The 21,798-nt window shown below is 32.9% G+C and overlaps 1 protein-coding gene across 1 annotated transcript; it reads right to left on the minus strand.

Annotated features, from left to right (window-relative positions):
* Positions 1-2,497: 2,497 nt before the first annotated feature.
* Positions 2,498-10,697, minus strand: LOTGIDRAFT_169283 (hypothetical protein; the record flags this gene model as incomplete). Its single annotated transcript, XM_009067602.1, has 8 exons — positions 2,498-2,544; positions 3,136-3,261; positions 4,277-4,402; positions 5,164-5,289; positions 6,075-6,206; positions 7,590-7,721; positions 9,090-9,234; positions 10,650-10,697. The coding sequence occupies 8 exons, from the start codon at positions 10,695-10,697 to the stop codon at positions 2,498-2,500; spliced, it is 882 nt and encodes a 293-aa protein (XP_009065850.1).
* Between the last annotated feature and the right edge of the window lie 11,101 nt (positions 10,698-21,798).

Genomic DNA, 21,798 nt, shown 5'->3' on the forward strand with positions numbered 1-21,798 from the left:
ATTAAAACAGAATGAGATACATTCTAGTTGTTCAAATTCAAACAATAGTTTTTGTCTAATAGTCTAATTTGCTGAAAGCAAAGTCACAGTTTGTTATCGAAATCGATTCTCACTTCCGGTTGAACTACTTCCGGTGTAATTAATTTAGCGTGACGAAACTTATATGAATCGATAGCCAAAGTGATGACAAAAAAACGAAGAATATAAAATCCGGTCCGAAGGTAATACTTTGGTCGCCATTTTGGTTTTTCTGAAATGTGTCAGAATCTATTCAGAGATAACGGCTTATCCGATTTTGATGATTTGGTGTCAAATGAAAGAAAATAAAAATTAAATAAAAAACTGTGGGAGCCGATTTTTGAATTTCGCTTTCGCTTTTTTGCAATTTCCGATTGAATTTTTTCGAAGTTTGAAGGCTCATATCTCATGACCTAGACATTTGATGACCTTGACCTTCATTGGGTCAAAGGTCTTTGACCTTGGCTATCAGCTGATATTTTCATATTCGACCTCTGACATCTACTTCTGTTTTTATGGATGTCTAAAAACAGCCAAATTCGCAAATTTGGACTGCTCTAGCACGTGACCTAATTATCCTAGAGGGTTAATTTTTTCGGATTCTTAATGTGCTCTTTATACTCCTTCTAACGATATATCACAAAAGTTTTTAAAAGCAAAATGGCATTTCGTACTTTTTTGATATTTGAGTGTTTTTTACAATATTTTTGTCTCTTTGAGCTTAGTGTATGTATATCTTTTGACCTATTTGATGTAGAAGTTTGAAATTTATAACACTACTAGACATTTTGAAAATGAATTATATCATGTCAAAAAAGTTCAGGTGGGCATGGCACATCCGGGTTAAATTGCTATTTGTTCAAATCTGGGGCAGGGGCATAACTTGCATAGTCTACATTTGTTCAATAAGGGACTTTGCACACAAATACCTCATCTCTTTGGCCAGATTGTGTTCAAAGGACAGTTGTTTCAGATTTATTGTTCAAAAAAAGGAACGGGTTTTAGAATTTCCATATTTTCATTTTTTGACATTGACCTTTGATGACCTTAACGTTTGTAGGGTCAATGGTCATTAACCTTGGTTATCTATTTATACTTTCATATTTTATGTCGGACGTAAGCTTCCGGTTTTGTAGTCGTATGCATTTTGAAAGTTTGATGAGTGATATCTCATGACCTTGACCTTTGATGACCTTGACCTTTATAGGGTCAAAGGTCATTGACCTTGGCTATCATTTGATAATTTGACATTTGACCTCCGACATGTACTTCCGGTTTTATAGCTGTCCGAAAAAAAACAAATTCGCAACTTTGGACTGCTGTAGCACCTGACATAATTAACCTAGAGGATTAATTTCTTCGGTTTCCTAATGTGCTTCTCATGCACCTTACATTGATTTATAACAGTCGTTCTTTTAAAGCAAAATTGAAATTCGTCATTTTTTTCAAATTTGAGGGTTTTTTTCACAATATTTGTGTCTCTTTGAGCTTGGTGTATGTACATCTTGTGACCTATTTGATGTAGAACCTTGAAATTTGGAATACATCTAGACACTTTGAATATGAATTCACCTTTGACACAAAAATTTATTTGGGGCGTGGCACATCCTGGTTGAATTACTAAATGTTTACATTTTTGGAAAGGGGCATAACTTGCATAGAATACATTTGTTCAAAAAGGAACTTTGCACACAATTACCTCATCCTTTTGGCCAGTTTGTGTTAACAGCTCAGTTGTTTCAGCTTTATAGTTCCAAAAATGGAACGGGTTTTAACATTTGGATATTTTCAATTTTCGATTTTGACCTTTGTTGACTTTTGTTTAACTATATCTTTTGACCTGTATTATGTATAACCTTGGCATTTGATACACGACATAACATTTTGAATATTAATTAACTTATATCAAATAAATGAGGTGGGCGTGGCACATCCGGGTTAAATTACTCATTATTGACATTTTTGGCCAAGGGCATGACTCACAAAGTATACATTTGTTCAAAATGGAACTTTGCATACAATTACCTCATGTTTTGAGCAGTCTTAGAAGTTCGGTTGTTCATAGTTCAAAAAAAGGAACAGGTTTTGGAAATTCAAAATCTTCAATTTTTGACCTTGACCTTTGTTGACCTTGACCTTTGTAGGATCAAACGTCATTGGCATTGGCTATCTATTTATTCTTTTATATTTGCTGTCCTTTGTCAACTTCCGGTTTTATAGTCGTGTGCAATTAGAAATTTTGATGACGTATATCTCTTGATCTTGACCTTTTTAGACCTTCTCCTTTACAAGATCAAAGGTCATTGACCTTGGCTATCTGCTGATACTTTCATTTGTGAGGTCTGACGTCTACTTCAAGTATTAGAATTTTCTAAAAAATGAAAATTTCTCAACTTTAGACTGTTTTTGCACATGATCTAATTATTGTGGAAGGTTGATTTTTTCAGGGTCTTTTGCAAATTGTTACATTTGCAAAGTCTCACTCTGTGCCACGTGTGGCTCTAGTATTTATTTCTTTTAGGAAATCTTTAAAAAAAAAAAAAAAAAAAAAAACAGAAACAGAACAAAAAGAAACTACACTATTTATTTTCATTCTACTTTTATTTAAAAAAATATAATTAGAAATTCTAATTTGCTGCTGAGACCACTTCAAAATGGGTGCTGCATTTTCAATCATTTGCATATATACATGTATACATTAGGACTGAGCAATTAATTAATTTGCATTTAATTTGGCCATTTATAGCATAAGCCATGACCATTAAAAAAAAACAGAGAAATTGCTATCATTTTCACAAGTCAGGATAACTTCAATTTCACAACAGACCATCAATGACAGTTCAATGATGACTACCATTTATTGGGTTTTCAACTAGAGACATTTTCTTCAGGACCTTTCAGTTCAGAGCCTAAGCAAATAAACAGTTTTAGGAGTAGTTTCACGATCTAAACAGCATTTTCAAGAATTCCTTTAACCATAAAGGACATTCTGTTTTATAAGAGTGAATTTTGACTTCCTCAATATCAAAAGCATATATGGAAAAATATCAATAAAAACTACAGAGATCTAAATGGTAAATTCTAGACAGCACTATATGTATTTTAATATAAACTTACTGGGTAGACAATTACCATTACCAACATGATAATAAGTATTATCACAACCACATTTACCATCAGTTGAACATGTCAAGTTACCAAGACATCCAGTGTTACTGGTACATGTTCCATTAAATCCTTGTTCTAACAAATTAACACATAGATACATTCTATAGTTATTCTTATCAAACAATAGTTTTTGTTCAATGAAGGTTTTGGATTATTCAAAATGATTTATTATCTAAAAATCTTATGAATATGTCATTATTAAATACTAAAATGATCTGTTTTCATGAATTTTTAAATTTGATTAAAAGTAAAATAACAAAATTAAAAAAAAAGAACTAAACAAAACAACAAAAAATTTATTTTCATTCTACTTTTAATTAAGTTAAAATAATTTAGAATTTTTAGAATTGATATATAAATTTGCTCTTTAGCCAAAATAGCTTCTAGATTTTAGAGGACAAGAACAAGAATTTTAATCATTAGTTTAAAGTTAATAATTGTATGTAAGGACACTGTACTTTCCTTTGTGTTTAACTATTTTGATGTATATAGGAAAGGAAAAGAAAGCACCATGTGGGCTAATGTAGACTGAAGAGGGGTAATGCCATGCAGGGTGCAATGAGTGAAATTTTGCCAGGACAGCAGCATTAGCCTGCTTTTTTTCAATTTCCAACTGTCACAGCTAGTAGCACATGGTGCCTCGGTTTTTTATTCCATCCGAACCAACGGTTTGAAAATCTGAAGGTATCATCTCGACTTATGCCGGATTTGAACTCTGGACCTTCAGTTTAGCAAGCAAGCATTGAACTCACTGAGCCAGAGGATCCCACGGAGGAAAGGAAAGGAGAGAAGGAACATTTACACACATGGTTTAACAGCTGTCAAAAGGGAAACATAACATGTTTGTGCAATTACAAGTTGGTTGGTGTCTCTCATCTACAATTCTATTTCATTTAAAACTCTAAATTATTTTTTTCAGTTTTTCTATTTTTCCCGAAATATCATGTTGGTTTCTCCAACCCAGTCTTCTGTTTGACCGAGCGAGGTTTTTTATGATAATTGCAGAAGAGCTGATTTTTAATGCTTATTTGTGAGGTTAGAAATTCAAAATTTGTGCTAAAAGCAATTTACCAATGACAAGAAAACTTACTCTGAACACAAGTATTATTACCACCATGATAATGAGTATTATTACAACCACAAGTACCATTAGTATCAGATGAACATGTCAAGTTACCAAGACATCCATTGGTATTGTTACAATTTCCATTAAATTCTGGTTCAAACAAATTAACAAATTCTAGATATTCATGTCAGTTTTTTGATTATTCAAAAGGAGAATATTATAATTATGTCAGAAAATCTTATTAATATGTCATTATTAAATACTTGAATGATCTGTTGTGAAGCATTTTTAAATTTGATTAAAAATTAAGAAAAAATTATAAAAACAGAAACTGAACAAAAGAAACAGCACTATTCATTTTCATCCTATTTTTAACAAAGTCGATTTTTTTATAATTTGGTTATGTAAAATCCAGATCCATGACTATTAAAAGCCAGAGAAATTTCTTTACGACTTATAAATCATAAAAAGGATAACTTCAATTTTTAAGACAGATCATCAAAATATATTCATTATATTTCTAACTAGAGATATTTTCAATATTAAATAGTAAAATAATGTATATAACTAGAAATTGCAATTCTAAAAACACAATTTATTTCTTTACATAAGCATCACTACTCAAAAAGTTGGGACTAAAATTCTTTATAACGTCCAGTTGTCTTGTACAACAACCTGTGCTGACCAGAATTTTCAAAGCAAACAAAAGTTTAAGAGAGTAGATTCACTTCTAAAAAAAACAATTCAAAGACATTGTTTAACCCTGAAGGATATTCTGGTTTATTAGAAAAATTAGCAATTATGAATTCAAACATGGTGAAAACTCATTTAACAAAAAATATGAAAAATCAAAAGAGAAATTAACTATTAACGGTAAATTCTAGACTATATTTATCTTAATATAAACTTACTCTGAACACAAGTATTATTACCATCATGATAATAAGTATCATCACAACCACATTTACTATTAGATAAACATGTCAAGTTACCAAGACATCCAGTGGTACTGTTACATGTTCCATTAAATCCTGGTTCTAACAAATGAACATAGATACATTGTAGTAATTCATATCCTGTATCAACTTAGAATCACATTAAATGTTTCACATTGACCTGGGTCAAAAAATATTAAGGTGTCCATTTGGTGAAAAAAACATGAGACATAAAAGCCCATGGAGTTGCACAAGTATAATAATGCCTTTTTTGCCATTTACATGTGCAGTCTAGACTGAAAATCAATGAAAAACCTATGGAGCCTAATTTCAGCTTCACACTGGAGAAGCAACACCGATCTTAGTTGATAATATATTTTTGATAAGTTGATTCTTTGTACATGAGAAAATGACACTACTAAGATTATAGCAATTCGTTTTTGTGCATTCATAGAAAAATAGATGTGTGATTTTCATTCTAAATTTGCATTCTGCTATGATGGAATTTACTATTGTGCATTCCTTATGTTCATAATATAGTAATAATTTTATTGAATACACTACTAATAATAAATGTATATCAATAATACACAAAATAATCTATCAGCATCTCAACAAAAAGAGATATTTTTTTTTTGTTTTCAAAACAATTGATTACATAATAATAAACCAATTACAAACCATACACAAATACAGTGCATATTAGTTTTTTAGTCAACAATTTCTTACTTATCTGAAAGTATTAACCATCTTTCAGAAACTTTATGGTCAAATATTGGCTTCACACTTCATTAGCTTTATTTAGGTGCACAACTCTTATCTACTGTGATATTAAAAAGCACGAAAATTTTAGAACAGCAAAAATATTGGATGGCAATTCAACTTACTAGTTATACAATTATTATTACCATCATGATAATGAGTATGATCACAACCACATTTACCATCAGTAACCGATGAACATGTCAAGTTACCAAGACATCCAGTGATATTGGTACATGTTCCATTAAATCCTGGTTCTAATAATTGTAAATACATGTATCATTGACTAAAATATGCATCTCTTGAGTAGCGATTAAAATATTTCAAGCAAAAAACTACAAATCTCTCAAATCTAATTTAATGGGAAATTGAAGAATAATTTTTGTATTTGATAATGTTGAAAAGTCTACTTTGGTTGACATGAAGAGGAAGTAATCCTTGTTTAATGAATTTTGATTTTCATAAAAAAAAAAAAATTGTACAAACTTTACTATTATTAACACTCTTCCTTAAAATTATAATATAAATATTTAAAAATATAAATTATGAATTGGAAAATGTTAGTTGTATTCTAACTAATCAATTAAAATCAAATGAATCATAATATTTTGTATTAATCCAAATCACTAATTGAATATAACTATCAACTTATATCTAGCTATAGAAACAAAAATAAGTTTTAGATACAGGACACAGATCCAAAAATCTCAAGAGATGTTCTCATAATTCAATCAAGATATTTGGCAGTGCAAAACAATACAAACCAAAAGATATCTGGATGAGTCTATAACATTTCATCACATTTTCTAAAACAGTACTGTTCTTAGGTTCATAACACAAGTTTATAACAATGATATGAAATTGTAGCACAGGTTAATAACTATGCAAATTAAGTAATGTAGGGTCTTAACAGAACATGGTATTCTTTGAAGTTAACAACTCAGTTAAAATTTAAGGTGAAAGGCATGAAATTGTGTCAAATAACTTAACTTCCACATAATATAGTGGAAGGAATATATGGAAAATATGCATATGATAGTTGTGTGATAAATAGAATCTTTCACTCTGCTTATGGAATTTAAATATGGCAACTCATTTCATATTACATAAGAACTGGGTAAGATCCTCTATATATTAGAAGGAGTTCCAGTGGTTTAAACAAGTTCACATTGTTATAAAAGACATCACAATGAAAGAACTAGAAATTCTAGAAAACAAGAATTCTTAAATAAATCAAATTAAAGATGATGTATTAAATTTCTTTTTAATCATTATCTTAAAAAAAACAAGACAATCTTAAATTTATTTAAATTGTTGCTGTAAATAGGAAGCATGTTGGAAGGAAGATAGGGGTGGAGGGCATGGGGAAGTGGTTTATGGCTGTCAAAAGGGAAACGTAATAATAATTATAATTTTAGGTATTATCTGCTTGTTTGTGCAATTAAAAGGTATTTGGTGTCTATCATCTACAACTATACTTTTTTAAAATGCCAAATCATTTTTCCCAAACTTCATAATGGTTAGACAGAGTGAGGTTTCTCTTATAATTGTAGATGAAGTGCTCTACATTTGCCTATTTATGAGGTTAAAAAGCATTAAAATTTGGGCTAAGCAATGTTATCAATTTCAAGAAAACTTACTCTGAAGACAATTATTTTCACCACCAAGATAATGAGTATTATCACAACCACAAATACCATCAGTGTCAGATGAACATGTCAAATTACCAAGACATCCAGTGGTACTGTTACATGTTCCATTAAATCCTAGTTCTAATAAAGGTAAATTTTTAATTTATTTCATAGATTTCAATTTATTAGCAGGTAAAATGTATAAAATTGTATGTGATATCTTGCGACAACTTCTACTACTAGAGATTAAAACTGGATAAAGTGATAAAATATTCTAAATGCCCATTACAGCGCTGTTCATGACAGTGAATATATTAAGTGGGATATACATGCAGTACACACAATGAGCTGCTCTAATTGATCTCTATCCTCAATTGAACTAAACATTTAGAAGACAATATTTCTTAATAATTATTAGCATCATTGCAATTAGCATAATTATCGCATCAACATACATGATCACACGATGTTTCATTAAAATCAATTGAAAACTGTAGTATCTTTAGTGTTTACGAACAAATTTTGACGCGTTTTTTCCTAAGTCAATGGCAATAACTCAAAAACCGTTCATCGAAAGATCGAATTTGACCAAGATCTCATCATTATAAATGATCACACAAAATTTCATTAAAATCAGTTAAAAGCTGTAGTCTCTATTGTGTTCACAAGAAATGTTGACGGACCGATGGACGTTTAACAAGATGCCTGAAAAAAGTGTTTTGCATTTTTTAATTCTAAAATTTGATTATAGAAATGAATGGCATGATTTCTTTTGATTCTCCTGAACTTGTAGATCTAATTGCTGTTTATGTGGGTCGAAAACATTTTTTGCTCAAATTCGTAATAAAGTTCATTATGCTCTTTGCAGGCTGTTAGAAGTAAAATAAACGCCTTATTGTAGAGAAATATTTCTCCTACGTTTTCTAAAGATTTCAACTAAATATAGTGAGCCATTATAAAGCCAATCACCGAAAACCCGTATAAACTGCTTAATTAATAATAAGTACTCTCAGTTTTTGATTAACCCTTTTTAAACAAATTCAGTTTGATCAAGTAGATACATATATATAAATAGCATACTTTAGAAATATTTTCAGGTATAATTTACGAGGGTTTTGAAAATGAAAATGTTTTACAAAAAAGCAGAATCCCCCTTAATGAATACCTACAAAACTGGTTCACTTACATATATAGATGTAGCAATGAAGCCTTTTGCCTTGCTTTTTGACATCCTGTCAGTGAAAAGTCACCTAAAGACAGCATTTCACTCAAGAATGAACATACCCACTTTGAAATACAGTTGTGATTTTCTTAGTTAGTCTCTTGTCCATAAGCGGTAATAACTTATACTTAGTTATCATTTTCATAGAAAAATACATAAAGCTAGAACTCCTAAATATTTGAAGTAAATAATCATATTATTATATAAATTATTATATTATTAAATATTTGGACACTGAATGTTACAGATTTTAAAAGCTACATTTAAAAACATAAGGAAGGACTTACTTGCTGTACAAACTCCACTAGAATCATAATAGTCAGTAGTACAATTGCATTTATCATCGACACATTGATATCCTGTTTCTGTAGGATCACCACCACATGTTGTAACATTACCTTCAGTACAACCATCTCCAACATTACATGATACCTGAAATAATATAATAGAGTAATTTAAAGGCAAATATCATAATAGTAAAAATCTACCATAACCATCACTTGCAAAATTAAAGTTTCATATGTTTGTATGAATACCAAGGATCAAATCTGTAGGTCTAGAATTAAACTGCCCTTGAAATAAAAACCTGAGTGTTTGAATTCTAAAATTTATTGAACTACATGCTCTTGATGGTATTTAAATGAAGCTCAAATAAATCTTAAATGTTTGCATTTCAGGTAGCCAAATAATTACTTAACATAAAACGTTTCGTCACTAGAAAAAATAGTGTCCACTCTACAATCTTTACAATCACTCTAAGTGACAAGAACTGACATAATTTATAAAGAATTGACAGAACACTTCAATTTAATGAATAACAGGCATTAACGCAGACACCAGGCTTTTTAATCCATTTCCATCTTGAATGACCTGGCCATCTATTCTCGAAACAATCTTAGCGCTAGGATGTCCTAGGTTCTTATCCTCTTACATTGATTCTAGGGCTAAGATGGTTTCAAGAATACGTGGCCAGGATGGCAAATAGGCTTGTTTCAATGCTCTATCAGTGATTTGGTCTGCAAGATTTGTTTCCTCAACGAGATATTGACAGATCACATAGTATTATCAGTGAACAGTGGCATTTGTGATGGAAAATTTGTGGCATCTTCACTTTGTACTTATATGGATACAGCCATTTAGAGCCCTTGACAGAAAGGCTAAAACATTACGGCTTTTTGTTAAAAGACTTTCTGCTGAGGCCTCTGATTAGCTGTATTTGCTATCGTACAATCCAATCTTCCATGATACAATAATAGTGGCTATTGCAGTCAAGGTGTAAGTACCAAGTTTGTAATAACTTGATATTGTGAAGATCGACTTTTAGATGCCAATGAAAAACTCTGCACTCGTTTGGTCATTTTTGGGCTATAAAATGGTGGTTTGTAATATATAAACTAATCAAATTAAGCTACATTAAGAATTCTGGTTGTTTCTGAAGGTGACCTTTCTTTTTGTTCTCTGATGTTTGGCTCAGATTCATACTTTATAGACCAATCATAGTTGTCCACTCTTCATTCCAAATTATCAAACACAGTAAGAAGTAAACACAAAACAAAAAACTAAATTAACAGTTATCATTATATCAAGATTCAGACAGGCAAAGCCATGCAGTGTCCAATAAAGGAAATTTTGCCAGGACAATGACATTAGCCTTCCAATTGTGGAGGGATCTTTAACGTGCACAGTCTGTAGCACACATGGCCATGGTTTATTTCCCATTCTGTCTAACTCTCCTACATGCATCACTGACAGGGGGAAACCAGATTGAAAAATCCAACGGTACTATCTTGACCTATGCTGGGATTGAACTCTGGACCTTCAGGTTAACAAGCAAGTGTCTAACTCACTGAACCATCGCGGCTGCCAATGCTATTCCGCATCGATAACCAGTACATTTTGTGTTAAGTTCCTCGATTTCAAAACGATATTTTACAATAATGTATAAAGGATATAAATTATCAATACATGAAGTAAATGTACAAAAATAGTATATGCACATGAAAACAAAATCTACAAGGAAGTAGGAAAGCAAACAATCAAACAGGGCGTCAACTTTAAGATAGTTATAAAGAAATACCAAATCATATGACAACGATAATGCCTTTCCATACAGACAGCTCCAATATATTCTAATATTTAGACACGGAAGTTTTGACTCATAACTACAAAAGAATATGCTACATAAATATGTGGAATATAATATTACAAGTTGTAATTTACAACTATCAGTAACAATATCTACACAACTCCCAAATAATTATCTATCAAATGATCATGTCAAATTTTGACAAATTTAACCCTAGAAACCCTACATACCATTCAAAACATTTGTCAAAAAGACAAGTATATTCACTCATATTCGTTTGTCTCCACAATGCCATGCAATATGCTGTATACTTAAAGATGGGTTCCTTTATTATCATTTATGAAAATGAAAATGCTAATACGAATATGAATAGAAAGTAGAGGTGTTCTAATTACTTGGAAAAATACCAGTATAAAAATAGTCTTACATGTCCATATTTATTCATAATTAACTAAATTAGAAGAGAATTACCATCAGAATTCCAATGAGTGACCAATCAAGAAATGTACATACATGGACATCTATGATTGGTTAAAACTCTTAATTATTTGCAATAAGAACCTAATGATATGATTAAGAATGTGTGATAATTCATTAGAAACACCAAATCACCAATTAATAAAATAGTTCGCTTAATTTGACACTAAAACATAAAGAAACCCATCTTTAAATGCAAAATTAAGCCACAACAATGACTATCATTGCGCAACAGCCAAATTTCCAATTATCTTCAAATTTTCACATTCTTACATGTTACAATCATGTGATCAATATAATGAGGAATTAAAGAAGAAGACTCCGGAAGACAAAAGGAATAGTTCCATTCAAATGAAGAAGATTCAAACAAGAGTTGTCCAATTGTTCCCATTGTTTGAGTCAAAGTCAAGGCATTGTAAAAGCTTGGAGCTATATGAATTGAGAATGCCAAATTCTTTCTAACATATAACCTTTCACATTAACCTAAAGTCAACCTCTATCAAACTATAGTTTAGACAAACTTTGAAAAATAATAAAAGCTAAAAGTTATGTTTATCATACTTATCAATGATATGGAAGTAAAAATATATCAAGTATCTATTGATGTTAAATCATACTTCTCTTTGACTTGTCAATTGACAATCATGTATTAGTGTACTGCTGGTAAGACTACAGGGATTAATGCCTGCTTAAATCGGGATAAAACATTCAAATTTTTAACCCAAATTAGTGCTGACATAGACAAAAAATAGCATCAGGTTGTTCAGATGGGATAGTAAACCAAAGCCATTAATTTTGTGCTACAAGCTGTCTATATAATGCTGGGTAACAGCAATCATGATACATATCGTGATGCAAGGGTCACGATATGATAGATATTGCGATATGGGGTAAAAATTTTACACGTCTACCAGCTAATAAATGAATACCAAAATTTCAGTCAAGTTGCCGACTTGAAAGGTATCGTCAATTATCGATAAACGACCTAGCAATATGATACCTGTATCGTGGCATGAAGTATTGTGATACATGGATTCATCCATATATCGTATCAGCACTATCTGTACATGAAAGATTCCAAAAATTGGAGTGATGTCCTTCATACGAATGAAAAGTGCTGGAAATGGATACTTATTGTGCATTACTAATTTGATAAAGAATAAAATTTTAAAAATTAATCCTAAAGCATATTGTCACCCTTAGATGAGATAATGCCAAAAGCAAAATATAACAAAGATCAAGGTTCTATTCAAAAGGCGTCTTTCAAAATTTTCAGGGATCTTTAACATACACAGCCAGTAGCACTTCTGGCATATTATACTGACGACTTTATTCCATAGCAACCTACATAATGTTATGAGTAACATCATACTTTAATATCATTAATATAAACAATTGTGATTCAATAGGGGGGTTTAAAATTGACCTATATACATAAATCATTTTTTAAAGTGTTATGAAAAAGGAAGTAAATTTTTCAAAACCTGTTTAGATTTTGACACAAATAGATTACAATGAACAAGGAAAATTCTATTCAGTCCTTAACTGCATGTAAGCCCTTTTATAATATATAAACTATAAGGATAAGAATATACAAAACACAATGTAGTGAATTGCAATCAGACTCATTGGACAAAAATCAGTGCAATTTAATAGGGCTGTCTGATTTTTTAGTAGGTTCGAAATTTTTCTTAAAAACCAAAATCTGGAGAAATTTGTTCTTTAACTAATCTGAAAGTTTCAACTGAAAGTATTTTAATTTTGAATGCGAAAATTAGTTAAACGTCACAAAAACATTTAAAATTCATTATTTTTTGATAGGTGTCCGAAGACTATTGTATGAATTTTAGCAAAATAAACGTCAAATTGTTGAGAATATATCTTTTACATATTCTGCAAGTTTCAATTAAAATCATCAAGCCTCAGGACCAATAACAATGGATTACTAAACCATAATTTGGCTGGGTAAAATAATCGCTAGGAATTTATAATATGGATTATCGATTATCAAAATCAATGTTATATTTTCTCCTCTGTACCCGTTAACAAGTCATAATTTCTTGCAGTGCATAGTTTCCCTTCAGTATATCACTTACCCACTGTTGTATCGTAAGGACGGTCAAGCGTAGCATAAGCAGGACAGGAAGAATCGAATATAAACAAATAAACTTTAATCATCAAATTCAGACATCATGGCGGTTACATACATGTGTGTACTACTTTCTTGTATTCATACGCATCATAGAAAAACATAGTCCATAAAGGAAAAGCAACTCCAATTAAGTATACGAGTGAGATTAATAAGCAATATAACATATCCCCCTCCCGAAGATTGATGCTCAATCTATAAGGAAAATAATGAAATACAATGTAGCAATTGCAAGAGAAATAACTTAAACTGAAATGCATAACCTTTGCAAAGTTAACGTTGAAATCAATAGCATGCAAATTGTAAACATCAATAGTAAACGAAGTCTTTATCCTTGGTATGTGTTGATACTCGATTAGATTTTCGAATAATATCACTATTAGATGCACAATTTGAACTAGTATTATTATGACTAGTATCACTTTTACTTGGCAAATTACACAAAGATTAATGCTTAGAATTCCAAATTTTTCAATCACTTAACTTATATGTATTATCACTAACTTTCTTGATAACTTTGAGTGGTTGTGTATATCCAGGATTTCCTTTTAGAGGTTTTATAGGTTTACGGATACGAACGTAGTCACCCGAAGCAATATTCGAACTCTTACAAGCACGATGAGAATCAGAATACGTTTTCATAGCACTTTGCTTATGTTTAACACGTTCACGTACGGTTTTATCACTTGAATCACATAAATTAGCAGGTTGAAGAACATGTAGTAAGGTTTTCATTTCACGACCATGCATTAGATCTGATGGAGCGATACCAGTAGTAGCATGGGGCGTAGCACGATATATAAACAAGAAATTTCGAACAGCAGATTTCCAAGGTTTCTGTTCAATAACGGCAGATATAACAGCATCTTTGAGACATCTGTGGAAACGTTCGAGTGCACCATTACATTGCGGATAATAGTTAGATGTTCGTAAATGAAAAATATTACGTTGTTTCAAATAATCTTCAAAGTCTTGAGATACGAATTGAACACCATTATCACTAAGTAAATGATTAGGATAACCTTCTCTTGAAAAAATTGTTTCTAGAAACTCAAGCACATTTTCAGTAGTTATGTTAGGCATAAAACTGAATAATGATCTATCAAAGTCACAGCATAGCGATTTTGCATTGAAGCACTTTGAAATGGTCCAACAATATCAATAGATACACGATCCCAAGGTTCTTTAGGAAACGGTATAGGTTGCATAGGTGCAGTATGTGTAGTAGCTGTCTTGTCGTGCGACTGACACGTAACACAGGATTTTATTGCAAGTTCTACTGCGTTATCCATACAGGGCCACCAATACAGCAAACGTAGACGCTGTTTAGTGCGGACAATGCCTTGATGACTCTCGTGGGCAAGTTCAATCAAGCGTGGTTGTAAAGATGCTGGCACAGCGAGGCGATTTTGTCGAAAAATCAAGTTGTCCTTGCAGGCTAGTTCATTACGAACGTTGTAGAACGGCAAAAGTTCCGAAGGAAGAATTTTCTTATTCGGCCAATTGTCTGCGATTTGTTGACGAACTTTTCCAAACAACTCAGACTGTTCACTTGCAGCTTGTAGTTCAGCAGCAGAAATGGCTTGTAATTGACTATCTATGATGGCAATCATTTCCGAGTCAAAATCTTCTTCTTTCGAATCAGAGTGAGGTAAGGGTAGGCGAGACATACAATTTGCAACAACGTTGTCTTTACCTTTTTTGTATTCTACATCAAAAGTATACACCATTAGGCGAGCAGCCCATCTGGAAAGTCGCATACTTGAATGACCAAGACCTTTCGAAGTAAAGATAGTCTTTAAGGGCTGGTGGTCAGTGCGTAAAACAAACTTACGACCCCATAAGAATAAACGCCATTTTTCTATTCCCCAAACAGAAGCTAGGGCTTCTTTTTCAATCGTCGAATAACGTCGTTCACATAACTTAGAGTGCGAGATGCGAAAGCAACAGTACGTTCACCAAATTCCGGATGAAGTTGAGTAAGAACTGCTCCTAAACCGTAATTCGAAGCATCAGTAGAGATGTAAGTTGGCAATGTAGAGTCATACGAAGCAAGGATTGGACTGGCAGCAATAAGTCCTTGAAGTTTGGTAAAACTCTTTTCAGCTGAATTATCCCACAGGAATTTTGTAGAATTCCTGGTTAACCGACGTAAGGGTTCTGTTATTGTACTGAAATTAGGAACAAACCTAGAGTAGTAAGTAGCTGTACCAATAAAAGAGCGAACAGCTGTAGCATCAGTCGGTGTTGGTGCTGAAATAATAGCTGTTACCAGTTCTGATCTAGGTGATATTCCAGAAGCTGAAATAGTATGTCCTGAAAAGTTTATACCGGATTGTCGCAATCTACACTTATTCAGATTTAATTGTAACTTATGTTGATTTATTCTATGGAGTACAGCACTCAATCGTTGATCGTGTTCCTCCATATTACCACCGAAAATAGCAATATCGTCCAGAATACATTTTACACCTGGCAAGTCACCTAAAATTGTTGACATCATCCTTTGGAAAAAAGCAGGTGCAGAGGCAAGTCCGAAAGGAATACGACAAAAACGATACATTCCTTCGTGTGTTATGAAGCAGGTTAGATTACGACTGGACTCATGAAGTGGTATCTGATGATAGGCCTCTTGCAAGTCAATAACACTGAAAACAGTAGCATCCTTAAAGTCAGATAAAAGTTCATCAATATGAGGTAGTGGATGTTGGTCTACAACAATCGCTTTATTTGGTTCTCTGCAATCTAAACACAAACGAATACCGGTTTTCTTTTTTACGACTAAAATATTAGAAACCCAGGGTGGGAAGCATCACATTTTTCAATAACAGCCAATTTTTCCAAGCGTTTCAGTTCAGATTTAACACTATCACGTACAGCTAGTGGTAAACGGCGCAACTTTTGTAGCACTGGTTTAGCATTAGTATCAACCATAACTTTATGTACAAATGAGTCCACTACTGTATTGACAAGTACAGAGTTTGAAGAAATCACAAGACCCAATTTCTTTATTACGTCCATACCAATAAGAGCGGTATCACCGTATGTAATAAATACAGTCACATTTGCAGTTATATTCTCAAAGTCAATAGCAGCTTGCATACACCCAACAACATCAATAGCATTTCCTTGATATGATGTTAAATTCATAACAGGTTTAGAAAATAAAGTAAGGCAGTAGAGAAATGCTGTTGGTAAATTTTATGAGGCAAAGTTGTAACTGCCGAACCTGTATCGAGCAACATATTTACGTCAGATGATTCTCCAGTAGGTGTAGAAATATGAAACATACGGTATAATTTAGTATTAGCAGCAGTATTGACCGTAAATATGAAAACAGGATCCGTAACTGAATCTTCCATCTGAATTTGACACTCATTTCTTACAGTGTGTACATTACTTTGATCACGAGTTTTTACAGTGTATTGTTTACATTGATCTGTTTCGCACGTGCCTAATTCTTCACTAGAACTTGAACTGTCAATTGTATTCACCGAATCTTTTTCACAGACATACAAACTTTTGCAAAATGACCATGTTTACCGCATTTTGAACAAATAACACTTTTTGCTGGGCAATCGGTAGAATTCGCGAGATGTTTTGGGGATCCACATCTGTAGCAAGTTTTCTTTTCAGATTTAGACGAATTCTGTGTACCGGATTTTTCCGATTTGCGATTACGTGAAAAATTAGTTTTAGACTTTGTATTCAAAGAATTAACATTTCCTGGAGGAGAATTTGTACCCGTAGTACCAGTAAGCACTTTCGATTGACGTATGCCGGCTTCAATGGAGTGAGCAAGTTCAACCGCTCGTTGTAAATTTATTTCCGAACCTTCAGTTAACAAGCGTTCACCAATTTTCCGATTGTTAGTCTTTTAAATAAGTTGATCACGTATAATTTCATCGGCCATAATCCCCAAACTACATGTAGAGGCTAAACCATGCAAAGCAGTGACAAATTCATCTATAGTTTCGCCGGGTTGCTGGCTTCGTCCGCGAAATTTTGACCTTTCAGAAACCGTATTCAATTCTGGTTGAAAATATTCTCGAGCGGCTTGCAAAGATTCTTTAAATGTGTCACCTGGACATGGAAAATTGTAGAAAATTCTTTGGCCCTCAGTGCCTAAGCAATGAATCAATAAAGCTCTTCTCTTTCTATCTGGCATACTTTCTGCAGAAATCAGCTCTAAATAATTCGTAAACATGCGCTCCCACACCCTCAATTCAATAGTAGGTTTACCTGGTGATGGTTTGTAGGCTGGAGGTAGTGGTATACTTGGTTTGTAATTGTAGAATGTATTACGTGCAGCAGGCTCGTCACTGTATGCAGGTAACGATGTGAGAGTTTCTCGGAATAATGTAGGCATATCCTATGTAGGAGAATGCATTTTGTAGTATCAAACTTGTTTACCTCGTCGCCAATTATGTTGTATCGTAAGGACGGTCAAGCGTAGCATAAGCAGGACAGGAAGAATCGAATATAAACAAATAAACTTTAATCATCAAATTCAGACATCATGGCGGTTACATACATGTGTGTACTACTTTCTTGTATTCATACGCATCATAGAAAAACATAGTCCATAAAGGAAAAGCAACTCCAATTAAGTATACGAGTGAGATTAATAAGCAATATAACACCCACATTATACTATATGAACCGATCAAAGCAATAATATACTTCTATGACACAAATATAACCCATGGAATTAAAAATTTAGACATGATTTTTATTTCGCAATTAGAAGATTTCTCAGTTACAATGTTCGATTATTATTCGATTATTGATCAGTAACTAACATGCCGGCGATATTTGATCTCATTTGGCAATTGATACTTAGCCCTAACTATAAGTACACTCCATTTTTATACACCCACATCTCTCTATGTGGACGTATATTGTCCGCACCTTTGTCCGTCCGTCAACATTTGCTTGTAAACGCTCTAAAAACTAGATTTTTTGATGGAATCAAATGAAATTCGGCATGTGTATACATATTCATAAAACGAAGATCAAGTTCGAATTTGAGCTATTTAAGAAGCAGAGTTATTGCCCTTGCCCCAAAATCTTCAATATTTACCATCCGCATGCCGTTAACTTTAATTAACCCTTTCAAAACAAAACCAGTGTGATCAAGTAGATACATAGATACATAATAATTTAAATTTTGCATAGTTATCTTTAGAGGTTTCAATTCGGCTTCAAAATTGTTCTAGAATTGTATAGTGACAAATACAAAACATCCTACTTTTCTACTCAAGATAGACAATGTTGTGTGTTGTGCAATGCCGAAAGTTTTCACAGAAAAACAGCAGTATTCGATACTTTTTCAAATGTCAAGGGATCTTTTAGGAAGCTTACAGCACAACATCATATCCCAAATATCCCAGGTTTTGACATTGTCTTATTAACATGTATTAAACTAACCACCCTACATTTTGGTTTTGGGCGTGGAAATGCATGCTATTCAAATCTGACCAATCAGACAGTGGACTTGGTCATGTAAACAAAAGACAAATTGAATTCCCCCCCCCCCCCCCCCTCCTAAGTTGAAGAGATAAGAACACCTTTTTTCCAGTTACTAAATATTTCAAAGTATGGTTTCTGTCAGTTTAAATTCTTTACCGAAAAACCTTCCTCACTGCTGTATAGTCCATAATAGTCAAATCAGTTCATTTTCAGTTTGAATTGATTGGCTGAGATTTTACTAGAAAGATTTCAGGGCCAATTTTGATTGGACAATATTTAGCTATGAATACCTAATTTCGCTCACTTGTATTACCATATCCACAAGGAAATATGACGATGAGGGTGTGGTTTGGACACGATGAGAGCACAAGGGACCTCTCATATTATTTATTAAGTTTTCAAAGAACAGAGCAGCAGTGGCCTACACTTTTTCAATTGACAAGGAATCTTTTTGGAAGCTTATTGTTCCATCAGAATACTTCTTATTGTTTTATAGCTCATCAGCTAAAAGTCTTGTAAACAAACGGGTGTGTCAATCTTGTTATTGATCTTCCATTTTACTATACATTATATATTTCTACATTATATATAGTATTGTTTAACTACAATAGAATGTATCCACTTTCAGACAATGCACTGAATCTTTATCCACCCACATCTCTCATGTGAATTTTATAATTCTGTCCACACTTGACTGGAATAATAGTTTTGATAAACCCAAGTTTGAATTCGAGCTATTCCTTAAGTTAATGCCTGTAATCTTGCACATTAAAAATTTTCTAGTCATAAACAATTATGAATAAATAAACCAGGTCCTGAAGATCCGATCCTGCAAAATGAAACCTGAAATCCCAAAACAAACATTTCGCTGCTATCTTGCAACTAAGGAAGTATATCAATCATAAGTGAGTGATAGAATTTCATCAAAAAAGTGGTGTATCCAGTGTCTAGAATAGTAAGCATACCCTGGAGCACGACCATCATAGCTGCTCAACATACACAACAAACACTACAATAAGTTACGTTCAAGGGACATAACTGATGCAAATATATTTCTTTAATTTCAAAAGTCAAGGGAGGGAACTTGTTACAAATATTTTATTACGATAAGAAAAAATGTAGCTTACACCTGCAGCCATGAGGAAGCACTTAATAATGTGACACCATGTGATCAGAAGAGTAAGCATAGGCCTACCCTGCCTGGAACCCACCGCTTGCCAACAAAACACAACAGGGAGGCAAAACAAAACCTAGTGTAAAATTATAGAATCATCTGGTGGTAACTCGACATACCATTGCGATGACAACATATCACCTGTGTAAACTTGGTTGTTAGACAAAAACATCTGCGATGATAGTAGAAATAGATATTCTATATTTTTCAATTAGTTCATGATGTTGGCCGTAAAATTTCTTAAGGGAAGTTGAAATGGATGGATGGCTATGGTGATTTACTTTTTGTCCCTCTAACGTTGCAAAATTCATCCAGTGTGGTTTTTTTGCTGTTGCTGTATTGACGAAAATTACCGTTGCACCGCACATCATTTTGTATACCATCCTTCCCCAATGAGGTCAAAATAAAGAAAAGTAAAGTGCATGCTTATGTATAATTGTCAATCTTCTATTTTGTTACATGGAAAACAGATAGCAATAATGATTACGGTATATGGTTAAGCTATACAGTCAAGGTCTGCATTAATGAAACCAATAGGGTTAAAGTTGCAGGTTGCCATCCGATTGACCAATCATACCATAGTCTCAGAAAAGGATTTTTCCCGCTCAGCTTACTAGTGATAGTGAGCACAACTCACTGTCCAAATTTGAGCCTTCAAATTCATGTATGTCCATAATTATCCGCGTTTGATAGTTAAAATGAGGACTCCTCATATCTCGAGACTCAGTAATATATTATAGAAAAGACATATAGTTCAATAGAAAGAGAAATTCTCAGGTTAAGATATTTTTATCGTACATTACTAGTAGCCTACTTCTGAAGACTATTTATATATATTCAAGAACCAAATCAACCCTCGAAAATGGTGATTCCGTCCCTTTAAGACAAAAACAGTCTACTACACTTTTTATAGATTATCTTTATATAAGGACATAAATTCAAAACCTAATCAGGCCTGTAAGGTTGAATAAATTGAAATATTGACTCCCAATAGATAAAACCAAAACCCAAGGCAGACTTGACATGTTGAAATAAGAGATGACAAAGTGAGTATTGAATCTGATTGGCTGTCAAACGTCGGCCATTATGATTTCAACAATGGTTAAGAATGTATCTTTAACTATGCTCCAATTAATCTTAGCAATTACTAATATATGTATATTTTTGTGTATATACTAATTGATAATTCGTATTATTAGCTAACTAATTGGGTCAGCTAATGTACAAGCAACTCATTAACCCATATTTCAGTCCTATTCATCAATGAAATAACTTGAACTTACTAACCTCTGAAGATAAGAGTGCTGTCAAAATGGACAGGTATACAAGGATCATATACCTGTCACCCATTCTCGTAGCTGTCGTTCCCAAAATCACAAAGATATCCCTTCAATAAGATTCTAAATCCAACGCCATAGACTTATCCAGTTTAAATATGTCGACACGAAGTAGATGTGTCACAATGTTATGATACTTTATATAGGCCAAGTATATATCCAATTAACCGTTGTCTTTGACCTGTAATGTCCAGGTGTGTCGAGGAAACTTCCCGATGGCCCACTGTCTGGTTTTTCGGCTTTCCTACTCCAGAGAATATCAATCAGGAACAAAATTGTCTTTTAAACTTCCTCATACCGA

Source organism: Lottia gigantea (genome assembly GCF_000327385.1).
Source record: "Lottia gigantea unplaced genomic scaffold LOTGIsca_84, whole genome shotgun sequence".
NCBI lineage: Eukaryota > Metazoa > Mollusca > Gastropoda > Lottiidae > Lottia > Lottia gigantea.